At 41.0% G+C, this 18,956-nt stretch overlaps 1 protein-coding gene across 1 annotated transcript in view; it reads left to right on the forward strand.

The window, feature by feature from the left end:
* Nucleotides 1–18,741, forward strand: part of ND-PDSW (NADH dehydrogenase (ubiquinone) PDSW subunit) — a 33,647-nt gene extending 14,906 nt beyond the window's left edge. The window contains exons 3-4 of the mRNA XM_053780627.2: nucleotides 13,163–13,302; nucleotides 18,397–18,741. Coding sequence (XP_053636602.1) covers nucleotides 13,163–13,302; nucleotides 18,397–18,515 — 259 coding nt within the window. The 3' untranslated portion in view covers nucleotides 18,516–18,741. The remainder of the gene's footprint in view (nucleotides 1–13,162; nucleotides 13,303–18,396) is intronic.
* The last annotated feature ends 215 nt before the right edge of the window (nucleotides 18,742–18,956 follow it).

The raw sequence follows: 18,956 nt of genomic DNA on the forward strand, positions 1-18,956 counted from the left end.
TACAATGATGAAGGTAACTAATGACAAATGGTCAATTACAAAAGAATTACATATTATTTCAAACTGATTCAGTGAGATGAAGATACAGCAAGTTACTTAGTTAAAATAGAAATGCAATGGGACAAGATATGTTACCATTTATATATGGGAGTGGAACGAAGGCTGGAAGAACAGGGACAGAATTGGATGAAATCTGGTTTTATTAGTTACGCTAAGGAGATGAGGTGTTTTTTAACAATGTAGGTATTGTAAATAAAAATGAATCAGAAAGTACTGTACACTAGTATTGGATATATACAGTGTATATATCCAATACATACTTTGAATTTTCTTGATCAGAATTCTTCCAAATATCCAAAATGATTTTTTATTTTTCTTATCTGAATAAAAGAGATGTCCAGTTTTTTTTTTTTTACAAGTTGGACATCTCTGTGCATGTACGTATTCATTTATTAAATAAATAAATAACAAAAAGGCACAATACCGTGACTGGAACGATACACAAATAACCCGCACATTAAAGAAAGAAGCTTACGACGACGTTTCGGTCCGACTTGGACCATTGACAAAGTCACACTAACAGAGGTGGAGCAGGACGGCTATATATAGGCAGGAAGAGGTGGAGGTAGTAGTAGTAGTAGTAGTAGTACAAGAATTGTATATAATACCGACAAGATGAAATTAAGACACATGCACAACACCCGGGCATCACCATCGTAGACGTTTCGCCATCCAGCCAGCCACTGGATGGCGAAACGTCCACAACAAAGACAACCAGACGCCGCACATGTGTCTTAATATCATCAGTAGTTGTAGTAGTAGTAGAAGAAGAAGAGGTAGTAGTAGTGGTAGTGGTAGAAGTGGGAAATAAGGATGACGAGCCAGTCAAAAACAAAGGAAGGGGAGCACTGCAAGAGAGCTAGATGCCCACAGAGGGAGAGCAAGCGCACAGAGGTGCGTGAAAGGGGAAGTGGTGAAATAAAATAAATGAAGGAACAGAAACACGAGACAGGAGAGAGAGAGACAACCCAGAGGAGAAAAGGAAAGAGGAAAGGGGAAGAGGAAGAAGAAAAAGAAAGAAAAAATGAGGATTCAGGTTAAGTCACGGGTGTTCTGAAGTTTGGAGCATTTTACAATGTAGTGGGAGAGGAAGGCATCTACAGAGACAAAGCCAGGGCTAAGGTTCATACAAGGAAAGTTGTGTATTAGAGATGATTCAACTAGACGGCGACTATTCGAGTTGGAAGTAGGGAAGACAGTTTTAGCAGAAGACCAGTCAATAGGATGGCTATGATCTCTGACGTGACAGAAAAGAGCATTGTTAGTGTCGGCAAGCCTAACACTATTTTTGTGCTCCCTAAGTCCGTCAGAAAGAGATCGACCAGTTTCTCCGAAGTATTGAAGAGGACAGGAGGAGCAAGAAATAGAGTAGACACCAGGAACATCTGTAGAGGGAGGAGAGGTATGAACGAGATTAGTGCGAAGAGTGTTAGTCTGGCGGAAGGTAAGCTTGATGTCTAAGTAGTAGTAGTTGAAGATGCCTTCTTTACTTTCCGTCAACGTCAACGTGCTCTCTTTGCGGCTCTACCACAGGATCTCTGTAACCTTCTCTCTACCATTGCCTTTGACACTGCTCGCCTGAATGCACAAGTTCATTCTTCCAAACTACAAAATAAACTTCAACGTCTCATCTCAGCTAGCCCTTGGTCTAAATTCTCCCTCACTGACTGTGTTACTAATCTGTCTTCTGTCTCACTCTCTCAATATGAGCTTGAACTTCTTGGTTTTGGTCTTTCCTTTGCCACTTCGCCTACTCCTCGCGCTGGTATTTCCCTGATTAGCTCTTTTGATTCCTTTCGTCAATCTCGCTTCCATAATCTTCCTGACTTGTCCACTTTTCGTGGTGCTCTCCTTCCTGCTCTTGTTAGTCTGTTTTCCAAGACTCACCACCTTCCACGCCGTTACCAACTTGCCCTTTCTTCTCTTAAATCCAACACTAACCTTGTCATACTATCTTCTGACAAAGGTAATTCGGTAGTTATCCTTGATCGCGAGGATTACCTCAGTAAAGCTGATGTCTTGCTCTCTGACTCACGCACCTACACTCCTCTCGTTTCCAACCCTCTTGATCGCATCAAGAGAACTTTCAACAAAAAACTAAGGACTCTCTCCGACCTCTGTCCTCCTGACTTTGACCTTGTTCAACGGTTTCGTGTCATCTGTCCCTCTCTTCCCTATTTCTATGGCCTTCCCAAAACTCATAAACCTGATATTCCTCTTCGTCCTATCATATCCTCTAGAGGTTCTGTCTCTTATTCTCTTGCTTCTTGGCTGGCCAAAACCCTCACTCCCTTTCTTGGTACTTTTTCTCCTGCCCACCTCAGTCACTCTCAAGACTTCATTGAACGGGTTCGCTCTCTCCCAGCCTGTAAGATGCTTACTCTTGACGTTGAGTCCCTCTTCACCAATGTCCCTCTTGATGATGTCCTTGATTTCCTTAGAGAGAAGGCCCATGAAGGGTTTCTTCATCTCCCTATCCCCACTGATGTCTCTCTTGATCTGATCCGCCTCTGTGTGGACTCTAACTCCTTTTCCTTCCAAGGGAAATATTATTCTCAAACCTTCGGTGTCGCTATGGGCTCTCCTCTCTCTCCTGTCCTTGCTAATCTTTACATGGAATACTTCGAGACTGTTCTTCTTCCTACCCTTGATGTGCAACCTTCACTCTGGCTCCGCTATGTGGATGACATCTTTGCTCTGTGGCCTCATGACTCCAGTCTCTTCCAACCTTTTCTTGAAGCTCTTAATAATCTTGCCCCTTCCATTAAGTTTAAAGCTGAATGGGAATCTAATTCCTTGCTTCCTTTCCTTGATGTCCATGTCCACCGCTCAGATACAGGTTTTTCCTTTTCCGTTTACCGTAAACCTATGCACAGTGGCATGTACATTCACTACTTTTCATATCATGCTTCCCCTGTCAAGAAAAGTGTTCTTATCTCCCTCTTTCTCCGTGCCCTCCGCATCTGTGATACTCAGTTCCTTCCAGCAGAAATTTCCACTCTTCATAATTCGTTCTCCCGTCTTGGCTACCCTTCCCATTTCATAGACTCTGCCCTCTCACGTGCTAAACGCAATTTCTTCTCTCCCAAACTCTCTACTCATGGGAACTCTTCTATCCTCTGCCTTCCCTACATTTCCGGTCTTTCTAATCTCAACAATTCTCTCTGTCCCTTAGACATCAAGCTTACCTTCCGCCAGACTAACACTCTTCGCACTAATCTCGTTCATACCTCTCCTCCCTCTACAGATGTTCCTGGTGTCTACTCTATTTCTTGCTCCTCCTGTCCTCTTCAATACTTCGGAGAAACTGGTCGATCTCTTTCTGACGGACTTAGGGAGCACAAAAATAGTGTTAGGCTTGCCGACACTAACAATGCTCTTTTCTGTCACGTCAGAGATCATAGCCATCCTATTGACTGGTCTTCTGCTAAAACTGTCTTCCCTACTTCCAACTCGAATAGTCGCCGTCTAGTTGAATCATCTCTAATACACAACTTTCCTTGTATGAACCTTAGCCCTGGCTTTGTCTCTGTAGATGCCTTCCTCTCCCACTACATTGTAAAATGCTCCAAACTTCAGAACACCCGTGACTTAACCTGAATCCTCATTTTTTCTTTCTTTTTCTTCTTCCTCTTCCCCTTTCCTCTTTCCTTTTCTCCTCTGGGTTGTCTTTCTCTCTCCTGTCTCATGTTTCTATTCCTTCTTCATTTATTTTATTTCACCACTTCCCCTTTCACGCACCTCTGTGCGCTTGCTCTCCCTCTGTGGGCATCTAGCTCTCTTGCAGTGCTCCCCTTCCTTTGTTTTTGACTTGCTCGTCATCCTTATTTCCCACTTCTACCACTACCACTACTACTACCTCTTCTTCTACTACTACTACTACAACTACTGATGATATTAAGACACATGTGTGGCGTCTGGTTGTCTTTGTTGTGGACGTTTCACCATCCAGTGGCTGGCTGGATGGCGAAACGTCTACGATGGTGATGCCCGGGTGTTGTGCATGTGTCTTAATTTCATCTTGTTGGTATTATATACAATTCTTGTACTGCTGCTGCTGCTGCTGCTGCTGCTGCCGCCGCCGCCGCCGCCGCCGCCGCCGCCGCCGCCGCCCTCGCCGCCGCCTCCGCCGCCGCCGCCTCCGCCGCCGCCGCCGCCCTCGCCGCCGCCCTCGCCGCCGCCCTCGCCGCCGCCCTCGCCGCCGCCCTCGCCGCCCTCGCCGCCGCCGCCGCCCTCGCCGCCGCCGCCGCCCTCGTCGCCGCCGCCGCCGCTGCCGCCGCTCTCGCCGCCCTCGCCGCCGCCGCCGCCCTCGCCGCCGCCGCCGCCGCCGCCGCCGCCGCCGCCGCCGCCGCCGCCGCCGCCGCCGCCGCCGCCGCCGCCGTCGCCGCCGCCGCCGCCGTCGTCGTCGTCGTCGTCGTCGTCGTCGTCGTCGTCGTCGTCGTCGTCGTCGTCGTCGTCGTCGTCGTCGTTGTTGTTGTTACTGCCACCTCCACCTCTTCCTGCCTATATATAGCTGTCCTGCTCCACCTCTGTTAGTGTGACTTTGTCAATGGTCCAAGTCGGGCCGAAACGTCGTCGTAAGCTTCTCTCTTTTATGTGCGGGTTATTTGTGTACAGCAGGGCCCCGCTTTACGGCGTTCCGCTAATACGGACATTTCAAATTATGACCAAAACTCGCTATACAGCTCCCCCCACCTGTCTTTCTAATACGGTCACAGCTGCCCACCGAGTTTGTTTACATTCTCCCTGAGCACATCTCCTTATTATGTCTGGAAACTTTCCAAAATTTCAAGTGTTTTAAAGTTATTGTATATTTTATATGTATTGTACTTGATAATTAAACTTGTGTACACCTGTACTTAAATAAACTTACACACTGTGCTGGCATGTAGGTACACATTAAAATCACTAAGTCTCTCTACTCTTGATGCAATAATAATAATAATAATAATAATCTCTTGGGCGCATTAATGTCGCATATTACGTTAATATAGACATTTCCCTTAATCTATCTATGATATTTTTTTCAAAATTATATAAGAAACACATTATGTAACACACAAACATGATACATGCACCCACAGTATAAAAATTTATACAAATATATATGAGATGTTTACCAAACGGTTTGTAGAAGTGTCGGAAGAATTACGTTTTCTCTAGCCCGTCACCTGTTACTAGGGATAACTGTAGAAAAATCCTTTCGTATGCCTTCACTTTATAGCTATAATTCTGTACTAACTTGTACACAGTGTAAGAGTATTTGTTTCGTGATTTAATTATTATAATAATAATAAAAATATTATAAGGTAAAAGTTTCACAAACTCTTACAAATGTACAAGAATGAACTAAAACTGGACACGTATTAATACCGTCTATTTCGCCTGACCGAGTGATCGTCCACAACCTGTTCAGTTTGTTTGTTTACGCTGTCTGAGCTCGGTGTATCATTAAATGTTGTATATTACGTTAATATACACATTTCATTAATCCATCCGTGATATTTTTTTTCAAAATTATATAATAAACACGATACATAACATATGTGTAGAGAACCTAGGATAACCCAAAAAAGTCAGAGTGATTTCTTCCATTGCCTTCACTCAGAGCATCATTTCTTCTCAAAATGATGTTACATGAGAATGGGAGTGTTCTTCTTTATTTATTCTACCGTATCAATGTAGAGACAACCTGTACACAATGTAACTTGTACACAAACCAGACGTGTACACTGTTTACAAAACTTACCTTCGCCTGGTTTGTTTACATAACTCTGCGCCTGTCCTCTCTCATGCACTCATTCTTTCTCTCTGGTATGGTAGCCCGGCTGACTACCATACATACCACACTTGATTTTTTACAATAAATACTACTCATCTCACCCTATATTTTAAGGTAAGTAATGAGTGAACTGTATATACATTTTATCGCTCTGGGATGCTTAAATATCGTAGAATATATGTGTGGGTGGGTTGGCCTGGTATGGTAGCCCGGCTGACTACCATACATACCACACTTGATTTTTTACAATAAATACTACTCATCTCACCCTATATTTTAAGGTAAGTAATGAGTGAACTGTATATATATTTTATCGCTCTGGGATGCTTAAATATCATAGAATAGTATGTGTGGGTGGGGTGGCCTGGTATGGTAGCCTGGCTGACTACCATACATACCACACTTGATTTCTTACAATAAATACTACTTGTCTCACCCTAGATTAAGACTATAAATATTTTAAGGTAAGTAATGAGTGCACTGTGTGTGTATTGTACTTTTTTATTGTTTTTTTGATGCCTGGTTCTATTGCTAACATAACATATGTTAGTGTAAACTTGTTATCTAGTGTTTGTATGCATTTGTAAGTGGAAAAAAAGGGTGTTCCACTTTACGGTGGTTTCCGCTTTACGGCGGTAGCCTGGAACCTAACCCGCCGTATAAGTGGGGCCCTCCTGTATTCATGTATTATTACAAATAAGTGAGGAATCACTGTAGGTGCTTCATCAACTCTGACCAAGAGGCAGATTATTTTAGTGCTGGTTTATGCTTATTTATATGCTGTTCTATGCTATTAATAATAATAATAACAAAATGCAGAGCATTTTGGGCAAACTTAGGAAGACTAACTTAAGACTAATAAGGCAATAATGGTATGAGTAATTATGTACATAAAGTCACTTAGGAGTTTATAATGTATACAAGAGAAGTTAATATTCTATTAGTTCATTACCTGGAGTTTACCTGGAGAAGGTTTCGGCGGTCAATGCCCCGGCGGCTCAGTCTTAGACCAGGCCTCGTGATTGATCAGGGTCTGATCAACCAGGCTGTTGCTGCCAGCCGCATGCAAACTGATGCACGAACCACAGCCCAGTTGGTCATGTACTGACTTTAGGTGCCTGTCCAATGCCTTCTTGAAGACAGCCAGGGGTCTATTGGTAATCCCCCTTATGTATGCTGGAAGGCAGTTGAACAGTCTTGGGCCCTAGACACTTATTGTGTTATCTCTGTGTACTTGTGGCGCCCCTGCTTTTCATTGGAGGAATGTTACATCTGTCGAGTCTTTGCTTTCATAGGGAGTGATTTTCGTGTGCAAGTTTGACACTAATCCCTCTAGGATTTTCCAAGTGTATATTATCATGAATCTCTTGCCTGCACTCCAGGGAATACAGATCAAGGGCCTTCAACCATTCTCAGTAATTTAGGTGCCTTATCATACTTACGTGTGCCGTGAAACTTCTTTGTACACTCTCCAGGTCAGCAATTTTGCCTGCCTTGAAGGGGGCAGTTAGTGTACACCAGTATTCCAGCCTAGAGAGAACAAGTGATTTGAAGAGAATCATCATGGGCTGGCATCCCTAGTTTTGAAGGGTCTCATTATCCATCCTATCATTTTCCTAGCAGATGCAGTAGATACATTGTTGTGGTCTTTGAAGGCGAGATCCTCTGACACTATCACTCCCAGGTCCTTCACATTACTTTTTTGCTCTATTGTATGGTTAGAATTTATTGTATACCCTGATACAGTTTTAATTTCCTCAAGTTTTCCATATCTGAGTAGTTGAAATTTCTCTTCATTGAACTTAATTGTTTTGAGTGGCCCATTTGAATATTTTGTTTGTCCACTTGGAGTCTTGTGGTGTCTTCAATGAAGGTCACTGTCATGGCAATTCGGATGTCATCCGCAAAGGAAGACACAGAGCTATGGCTTACATCTCTGTCTATGCCAGATATGAAGATGAGGAATAGAATGGGAGCGAGTACAGTGTACTGTGCCTTGTGGAACAGAGCTTTTCACCGTAGCTGCCTCAGACTTTACTCTGTATACGATTACTCTTTGTGTTCTATACGATTTTAATGAGTTTCATAGAGAGGAATTACAGGCTTGATTATTAACCTAAACCGGACACACCCTTCCTCTAACCAACCTATTCTTCCTCTATCCACACTTCCCATCTCACCCCTTCTTGGGGTCTTACCTAGAATCATAGCATAGCATAGCATTGCCCTCGGACATCTCCACTGCCTCCAGCCTTATCCTCGCTGCAACATTCATCACCCATGCTTCACACCCATATAAGAGCGTTGGTAAAACTATACTCTCATACATTCCTCTCTTTGCCTCCAAGGACAAAGTTCTTTGTCTCCACAGACTCCTAAGTGCACCGCTCACCCTTTTCCCCTCATGAGTTCTATGATTCACCTCATCTTTCATAGACCCATCCGCTGACACGTCCACTCCCAAATATCTGAATACATTCACCTCCTCCATACTCTCTCCCTCCAATCTGATATCTAATCTTTCATCACCTAATCTTTTTGTTATCCTCATAACCTTACTCTTTTCTGTATTCACTTTTAATTTTCTTCTTTTGCATACCCTACCAAATTCATCCACCAACCTCTGCAACTTCTCTTCAGAATCTCCCAAGGGCACAGTGTCATCAGCAAAGAGCAACTGTGACAACTCCCACTTTGTGTGATTCTTTATCTTTTAACTCCACACCTCTTGCCAAGACCATCGCATTTACTTCTCTTACAACCCCATCTATAAATATATTAAACAACCACGGTGACATCACACATCCTTGTCTAAGGCCTACTTTTACTGGGAAATAATCTCCCTCTTTCCTACATACTCTAACTTGAGCCTCACTATCCTCGTAAAAACTCTTCACTGCTTTCTGTAACCTACCTCCTACACCATACACCTGCAACATCTGCCACATTGCCCCCCTATCCACCATGTCATACGCCTTTTCCATATCCATAAATGCCACAAAAACCTCTTTAGCCTTATCTAAATACTGTTCACTTATATGATTCACTGTAAACACCTGGTCCACACACCTCCTACCTTTCCTAAAGCCGCCTTGTTTATCTGCTATCCTATTCTCCGTCTTACTCTTAATTCTTTCAATAATAACTTTACCATACACTTTACCAGGTATACTCAACAGACTTATCCCCCTATAATTTTTGCACTCTCTTTTGGCCCCTTTGCCTTTATACAGAGGAACTATGCATGCTCTCTGCCAATCCCTAGGTACCTTACCCTCTTCCATACATTTATTAAATAATTGCACCAACCACTCCAAAACTATATCCCCACCTGCTTTTAACATTTCTATCCTTATCCCATCAATCCCGGCTGCCTTACCCCCTTTCATTTTACCTACTGCCTCACGAACTTCCCCCACACTCACAACTGGCTCTTCCTCACTCCTACAAGATGTTATTCCTCCTTGCCCTATACACGAAATCACAGCTTCCCTATCTTCATCAACATTTAACAATTCCTCAAAATATTCCCTCCATCTTCCCAATACCTCTAACTCTCCATTTAATAACTCTCCTCTCCTATTTTTAACTGACAAATCCATTTGTTCTCTAGGCTTCCTTAACTTGTTAATCTCACTCCAAAACTTTTTCTTATTTTCAACAAAATTTGTTGATAACATCTCACCCACTCTCTCATTTGCTCTCTTTTTACATTGCTTCACCACTCTCTTAACCTCTCTCTTTTTCTCCATATACTCTTCCCTCCTTGCATCACTTCTACTTTGTAAAAACTTCTCATATGCTAACTTTTTCTCCCTTACTACTCTCTTTACATCATCATTCCACCAATCGCTCCTCTTCCCTCCCGCACCCACTTTCCTGTGACCACAAACTTCTGCTGAACGCTCTAACACTACATTTTTAAACCTAGCCCATACCTCTTCGACCCCATTGCCTATGCTCTCATTAGCCCATCTATCCTCCAATAGCTGTTTATATCTTACCCTAACTTCCTCCTCTTTTAGTTTATAAACCTTCACCTCTCTCTTCCCTGATGCTTCTATTCTCCTTGTATCCCATCTACCTTTTACTCTCAGTGTAGCTACAACTAAAAAGTGATCTGATATATCTGTGGCCCCTCTATAAACATGTACATCCTGAAGTCTACTCAACAATCTTTTATCTACCAATACATAATCCAACAAACTACTGTCATTTTGCCCTACATCATATCTTGTATACTTATTTATCCTATTTTTCTTAAAATATGTATTACCTATAACTAAACCCCTTTCTATACAAAGTTCAATCAAAGGGCTCCCATTATCATTTACACCTGGCACCCCAAACTTACCTACCACACCCTCTCTAAAAGTTTCTCCTACTTTAGCATTCAGGTCCCCTACCACAATTACTCTCTCACTTGGTTCAAAGGTTCCTATACATTCACTTAACATCTCCCAAAATCTCTCTCTCTCTCTCCTCTACATTCCTCTCTTCTCCAGGTGCATACACGCTTATTATGACCCACTTTTCGCATCCAACCTTTACTTTAATCCACATAATTCTTGAATTTACACATTCATATTCTCTTTTCTCCTTCCATAACTGATCCTTCAACATTACTGCTACCCCTTCCTTAGCTCTAACTCTCTCAGATACTCCAGATTTAATCCCATTTATTTCCCCCCACCGAAACTCCCCTACCCCCTTCAGCTTTGTTTCGCTTAGGGCCAGGACATCCAACTTCTTTTCATTCATAACATCAGCAATCATCTGTTTCTTGTCATCCGCACTACATCCATGCACATTCAAGCATCCCAGTTTTATAAAGTTTTTCAAAATAAAACAATAAAATAGTCATTACAAAAATGTGATGTTGATATTCCGTAGTAAGGTTCGACTTACGTAGTCGGTCATAGGTTGGATGGTACATGTATTTATTGATTATAATGTTTTACCTATGTTCGTGATATTGAGCAAATGCATGTATAGTTTTTATATATTTGTGATGGGTTAGGGAAATAAGGTGTTTTTTAACAGTAGTTTTGAAAATGCTGGTGACTCAGTGGTTCTGGAGATTTCTGGCAGAGAGTTCCAGATTTTCGGCCCTTTTATGTACATTGGATTTTTGAAGAGATTTAGCCAGATATGAGGAATTTCATAGAGATTTTTGTCCCTAGTATTATGTCTGTGTGTCCTGTTGCAACTGTCAAGAAAATGCTTCAGGTTGGGATTTATATTAGAATTTATTGTTCTGTAAATGTAGGTTGCACAGTAGTATGAGTGAATGTTTTGTATAGTAGTTTAGGTCTTTGAAGAGGTGGGGGTGGGGGGGGGGTGTTGTCAAGCAGTGGATTGTGTGATCATTCGCATTGCAGTTTTTTGTTGGGTTATTATTGGCTTTAGGTAATTTGCCGTTCTGGAACCCCAGGCACAAATAGCATAGGTGAGGTAGGGTTAGGTCATTGAATAGTATATTGTTAGGTAAGACACATATGCAACAATTAGGTATCTTTATTTCAAAACGTTTCGCCTACACAGTAGGCTTCTTCAGTCAAGTACAGAAAAGTTGATAGAAGCAGAAGAGACTTGAAGACGATGTAATCAGTCCATCACCCTTGAAGTTTTGAGGTGGTCAGTCCCTCAGTCAGAAGAGTATTGTTCCATAGTCTGAAACAATATGGAGTTGAAGTGATAGGATGGAGCCTTATATAGCGCCAGGAGGTGAGACGTAGGTCACTAGAAGATGTAAGAACGTAGACGTTGGGAGGTCAGGTCCCTTTCAAATCCAGCCATTCTCACTAGTAGAGGTTGTTGAAGTTGATTTCAGGTCTGTACCAAGATACCCTTGTGTTGCAGTGTCTGACAGAGTGAACATTAAAATGGCATAAAATACCGACAGGTTGTTAGGTAAGACACATATGCAACTGTTGCATGTGTGTCTTACCTAACAACCTGTCGGTATTTTATACCATTTTAATGTTCGAATAGTATATTGTATGTAGTGCTGGTTGTGGTACATAGTAATGTTTCTTTGAGAGGATTCCAACTGTTTTAGATACTTTTTTTTATGTTTTGGATATGGGTGTTGAATTTCAAGTTGCTGTCAAGGTGCAGATCCAGAAATTTTCCCTCATTATGTTAAACATAATGTTTAGTTGGACCTCAATTTCTCTGTTCTCAAACATAATGTAGAAGGTTTTGTCTGTATTAAGTGTAAGTTTATTGGCAGTCATACAGGTTGATATTTTTACAAGCTCTTCATTAACAGTAGTGTGTGGTGAGGTAAGATTATGGTGGGACTTGAGTCCTGGAGATGGGAAGTACAGTGCCTGCACTCTGAAGGAGGGGTGTTAATGTTGCAGTTTAAGAACTGTAGTGTAAAGCACCCTTCTGGCAAGACAGTGATGGAGTGATTGATGGTGAAAGTTTTTCTTTTTCGGGCCACCCTGCCTTGGTGGGAATTGGCCAGTGTGTTAATAATAAAAATAATAATTACAAAAGTCATATTGCCAGCAAACAGAATGTCTAATTTGTTGTGATACATTTGTGTAATTCAAATTTTATACAATTTAACTTGGAAAAAAAAAACAAGATTCTCTCTTAAAAATAATCTCTTAAAAAAAAAAATAACACTTGAATATGAGAAATCAACTGAGCACATTGTGAAGAAAATCACACAGCTATTTTGCAGTGTAGGGACTGTGCACCAAACCTTCCTTCCTATCATACTTTCCCTTCCCCTCCCCAAAAGCCACACTGAAATACTTAGAAATAATTTATTTGCTGGAAACTGTTCAGTAAAAACATTGGATAATTTATACCTACAAGTTTGGATTCTCACAAACTTGGAAATTTGACTGAATGCCATTACCAATTTGGTTGGAATCCAGTTTAAATTGGTACCAATTAATGTGCCAAACCAAAATCATATTTTGCTATGCTGAAAGGGCAAGAGCATTGATAAATATGTTTATATAGTACTTGTATTATATTAAACTTCAAGAGCACTAGATTTAAATATTAAAATTTTGTGTTATTTTTCAAATTAGATTGAAATCAGATTTAATCTGTTTATGGCATGGAAAAAATGACAGCGAATATGACACCTCACCATGTCCCTCACTATGTACATATGTCGAGCAGATCGTAAGTCGGATGGTAGGTGTATATTGTTCACTCTCTGGGGATACTTTTTGTTGGCAGTAATCTAGTTATGGTCATAGTAACATTATAATGAACAGGTATTTGAGCATGCAGAATTAGTAGAGTGTAGCTTTATTTATGTTTAAAATTTACAATATTTAAATTTTACAGAATGGTCGATAATGAGGTGCTAAATATCTTGCGTCAACGCCAGGAGGACTGTGTGTTATTTGAGGGGCATGACCACGTGCGCAAGTGTGCTAAACTCAGGGAAGAGTATGAAAAAGCTGCTGAGAATTGGTTCATCAAATGTAAGGATAGATGGAAATTTTTTAAAGAATTTGTTTAATATATTATGACTCACATGGGTTTAGATTGTCCATTTCCTACCAAGGCGGAGTGACCCAAAGAAAAAACACATTCACCATTACCCATTCTTTCCAGATGTGTATTGAAATCACAATTCAGCTTACTTTTCTAGTACAACATTGCCACCCCTCCTGAGTGCAGGCACTACCCTTCTCACCTTCAGGACTCAAGTCTGCCTAACTTGTTTTCCTTAATCCCTTCCCTTCATAAACATTATCTTGCTGACACTCCAACAGTGTGGCCATGAAAAACCACTTATCTCTTCTTATCACTTCTTTCTAACACCTTCACACAAGTCTGCTGGATGCTCAAGCCCCTAAAAATTAAAACCTTTTTTAGTTTTCTTCCTCAACCATCCCTGGGCTGATACCTACCCCTTCTATCTTCCATCCCATATTTATACACACTTTTCATCATCCTATCCTCTTTACATGCCTAAATTACCTCAACCCATCCTCAGCCCTCTAACTCATTCCCTTGGCAACTCCACATTGCTTTTTAATTTATACACTGAATTCTCTGCATGATATTCACACCGCACCTCATTCTCTAACACGACGTCTCCTTGTCTCTAGCCTTCTCAGTGCAGCATTCAAAACTCATGCATAACACCCATATGAGTGTTGGTTCCGCTATACTCTGGTGTATGTACAGTGGACCCTCGACCAACGGTTTTAATCCGTTCCAGAGAGCTAGCCTTTAGTCAAATTAGCCATTAGTTGAATTAATTTTCCCCATAAGAAATAATGGAAATAGAATTAATCCGTTCCAGACACCCAAAAGTATTAAACAAAATCATTTTTTTTTACATGAAATACTACAGTGGACCCCCGCCATACGATATTAATCCATTCCTGAGAGCTCATCGTAAGCCAAAATTATCCTGAGGCGAATTAATTTCCCCATGAGAAATAATGGAAATCAAATTAATCCGTGCAAGACACCCCAAAGTATGAAAAAAAATTTTTTTACCACATGAAATATTAATTTTAATACACACAAACTGAAGAAGACATGCACAATTACTACTCTACTTACCTTTAATGAAGATCTGGTGATGATTGATGGGATGGGAGGAGGGGAGAGTGTGGAAGTTATTGTTTAGAAGGGGAATCACCTTCCATTAGGACTTGAGGTAGCAAGTCCTTTTCTGGGGTTACTTCCCTTCTTCTTTTAATGCCACTAGGACCAGCTTGAAAGGCACTGGACCTTTGTCGCACAACAAATCTGTCCATAGAGGTCTGTACCTCCTGTTTCTTTAAGATTTGCCTAAAATGGGCCACAACATTGTCATTGTAATAGTCACCAGCATGGCTTGCAATAGCTGTGTTAGGGTGATTTTCATCCATAAAGGTTTGTGCTTCAACCCACTTTGCACACATTTCCTTAATCTTTGAACTAGGCACAATGGATTCCACAACTGCATAGGCTTCTCAGGGTTAGCCCCAAACCCTTCAAAATCTTTCTTAATTTCCATACTAATTCTCACCCTTTTTACCACAGGGTTGGCACTAGAAGCTTTCTTGGGGCCCATGGTGACTTATTTTGCAGTTACAAGCACAAAAAACACTGGGATAAGGTGAAATGTACCAAATGTATGTGTGGATGCGACTGCACTGGCTGGCTTGTAAACACTGGCACCCACGGGGCAGCTGAGGCCACACGTGGGACACGTCCCAGACGAATCACATAAGGCGAGTTTTTTATCGTGAGGCGAGGCAAAATTTTTGTGTTCAAATGCTTCGTATGGTGGATTTTACGTAACGCGATGCGTTTGTAAGGCGGGGGTCCACTGCATACATTTCCCTACACGAAACGAATGCTACATGCAAAATAAACAAAAATTAAATGCCACTTACCTTTATTGTGGAGTTGTTGATGAGTGATGTGCCAGCAGCAGGGGATATTCAGGTTTTCTATTGTTTGGAAGGGGAATCCTCTTCCATAAAGATTTCAGGTACCAAGTCTTTTGGTGGGGCTACCTCCCTTCTTGGTTTTTTAATGCCACTAGGACCAGCTTGAGTCACTGGACCTCTGTTGCACAAAATATCTGTCCAGAGAGCTCTGTTTCTCACGTGCCCTGAGGATTTCCCTAAAATTGGACACAAGTGTCATTGTACATGTTGCCAATACGGCTTGCAACAGCTGTGACAGGATAAAATTCATCCATAAATTCTTGCACCTTTGTAAACATTGTACACATTTCCTTAATCCTGAGCTGTGATCTGTTGCTGTTGCACATCAAGCTCTTGCAGGTCTGCAGTGGTTAGTTCTTCATTTTGTTCTGCACCAACTCTTCCACATCCTTGCCACAAACCTCCAACCCCATGGATTTCCCCAATGACACAATAACTTCCACAAATGGCATAGGCTCCTGAGGGTTAGCCCCAAACCCTTCAAAATCTCTCTTGTACACATTGTGGCCACAGTTTCCTCCAAGCAGAGTTCAAAGTCCTGCAAGTCACTCCCTCCTAAGCCATACCTATAAGGTTTATGCAACTGAGGATATTGAAGTGATCTTTCCAAAATTGTCTTAGGGTCAATTCAGTGTCTGAGGTCACTTCAAAGCACTTTTGAAACACTGCTTTTGTGTAGAGTTTTTTGAAGTTTGAAATGACCTGCTGTTCCATGGGCTGGAGGAGAGGAGTTGTATTAGGAGGCAAAAACTTCACTTTAACGAAACCAGACTACCCTGCAATTTGCTCTTGCAAGTCGTGAGGATGAGCAGGAGCATTGTCCATTACCGGGAGGCACTTGAGTGACAATTTCTTTTCCAGGAGGTAATTTTTCACAGTGGAGCCAAACACACCATAAAACCAGTCCATGAACATTTCCCAAGTGACCCATGCCTTACTGTTTGACCTCCACAGCACACACAAATTACCCTTGATACTGTTTTTCCTGAGCACACTGGGAGTTTCAGAGTGATACACCAATAAAGGCTTCACTTTGCAATCACGACTAGCATTACTACATAACATTAATGTCAGCCTGACTTTCATAGGCTTATGTCCTGGGAGTGCCTTTTCCTTCTGAGTAATGTAGGTCCTGTTTGGCATTTTCTTCCAAAACAGGCTTGTTTCGTCACAATTAAACACTTGTTCAGGTTTTAAGTTTTCAGTCTCTATGTACTCCTTAAAGTCCTGCACATATTTTTCAGCTGCTTTTTTGTCTGAACTGGCAGCCTCACCATGCCTTACCACACTGTGTATGCCACTACGATTCTTAAATCTCTCAAACCAGCCTTTGCTGACCTTAAATTCATCAATATCATCACTATTATAAGGCATTTTCTTAATGAGATCATCATGCAACTACCTTGCCTTTTCACATGTTATTGACTGAGAGAGACTATCTCCTAATACGTAATTGTTTTTCGTTTATCCACACCAACAACAGTCTTTCCACCTCTTCAATTATTTGCAATCTCCATTTTGAAAGCATACTTGCACCTTTCGCAACAACAGTTTCCTTGATCGCCTTTCTGTTCGCCAAGATAGTAGTGATGGTTGAATGGGGTTTCTTATATAGCCTTTCCAACTCGGACATATGCACTCCACTTTCATATTTTTCAATGGTCTCTTTCTTCATTTCCATAGTAATTCTCACCCTTTTTACCACAGGCTTGGCACTAGAAGCTTTCTTGGGGCCCATGGTGGCGTATTTAGCAGTTTTTTTTTTTTTTTTTTTTTTTTTTTTTTTTTTTTTTTTTTAAACACTGGAATAATTCAAAATACAGTATATCGCAGGTATACGTGGAATCAACTGCAACGGCTTGTAAACAATGCCACACTGAGTCTTGGAGTGGCTGGACCTGCTCAGGCCGTGCTCCGGCTTCATGGACATGTTTAGGATGAAAGCCGTTAGATGAGTTTTTCGCCGTTGGTAGTCATTTTTTTTATGCCAAAGAGTGTCGTTAGACGAATTTGCCGTTAGTCGATGCCGCTGTTGGTTGGGAGTCCACTGTACTGTATTTTTCTTTTTTTTATCCCCCATGGATAAACTTTCTACAGTTGCCTCAACACACCACCCACTTTTTTCCCCCTCATCTATTAAGTGGCTCACCTTGTCTTTCATAGACCTAACTGCTGACGTGTCCACTCTCAAATATCTAAATACAACCACTTCCTCCAATCAGATATTCACTGTCATTGCATCATTGCCTAGACTTCATTTGTTACCCTCGTTCTTTGCTCTTTTCTATGTTTACTTTCAATTTCATTCTTTTTATATCCCTTAACAAATTCATCTACCAGCCTTTGCAACTTGTCTGTGGAATATCCTAAAAGAACTGTCATCAGCAAAAATTAACTGTGATAACACTCTTGTATCAAATCTAACATCTTTTAGTCCTACACCCTTTCCCAAGACCATAGCATTCACTTCTTTTACAACCTGCACTCTGAAGGAGGATTGGGGATATTTGCAGTTTGGAGGGGCATCTGAAATGTAGTATTGGCATGCCTCAGGCAAGACAGGGATGGAGTGAATGATGATTAAAGCATTTCTTTTTTGGGTCACCCTATCTCAGTGAGAGGTAGGGTGACCTGAAACTGCCTGTACTAGCAGTTTGAGCTAGTTTGCTACACACACTTGTACATCTACCAAACAAACCACATGCAGCTTTGTAGATAAAACAAGAGATCTTTTAAACTACCACACAGTACTGTATTATTGAAGGGAGTTTGTTGATGGGTAAATAGAATCATTTCCAATGCTTGCATTTTTTGCAATTACTGTAACCCGTTAATACAGTAATGTGTTTTTGCTAGAAATTATTGAGAAAGTTGTTACACACAAAAGATGTTAAATGCCAAAGAAAGATGTTTTCTTTTGCATTGTAAAAATATGCTAGTTTCCTCAATTAAGTATGAATGTTTTGTGAACTAGACTCTTACATGTTGAGATTGGGTAGGACCTGTTTATGTATCTTTTGAGTTTAATATTTTTTTTGTGCAAAATACCTCATGGTTATCAACCAGATATATTTACTTATACTTCATACACTTGTGTAACATTCTCTGTTTCTTCTGCAGATGGTGACCTTGGTGCCTATGGCAATGTGAGAGATGCCTACATGAAGCAGAAACATCGCATGATATGGGAGCGTCGCCATGGACCAGTTGGTTCAGGCATGAAGGACCAATTGGATTAAGATTTAGCTTGTAGGTTCCAGCACTTAGTGCTAAGAATTTTTGTAGAGTTAAATAACAATACTAAAAATTAATTCTTATTAGTTGAAGGTGTTACTACTGAGTACAAAACTACGTACTCAGTCAGTGTTTGAACTTTTAAACAGTGTTAAGAATAAAATTTTGAGTATTGCTAGACTTGGTTGTGTGATGCCATCACATATTGTAAATAATATGTTTAAGATTTTACCTAGAACTTTGTTTTATAACCTTGCCAACTACAATGATGTCTATTGTAAGTATAAATTGCTTCCAAATATAATTATAATTGCATCCACTGTGGGAAGTCATTTTTTTTTTATGGTGAGGGGCATGCAGTCACCATAGATGCTATGGGGCTCGCCATGTTGGATGAGGTTTCAGGAAAATTAATTTGCTAATGCTTCGGCACATTTCATAGTTCA

This window comes from Cherax quadricarinatus, chromosome 26, assembly GCF_038502225.1.
Source record: "Cherax quadricarinatus isolate ZL_2023a chromosome 26, ASM3850222v1, whole genome shotgun sequence".
Taxonomy (NCBI): domain Eukaryota; kingdom Metazoa; phylum Arthropoda; class Malacostraca; order Decapoda; family Parastacidae; genus Cherax; species Cherax quadricarinatus.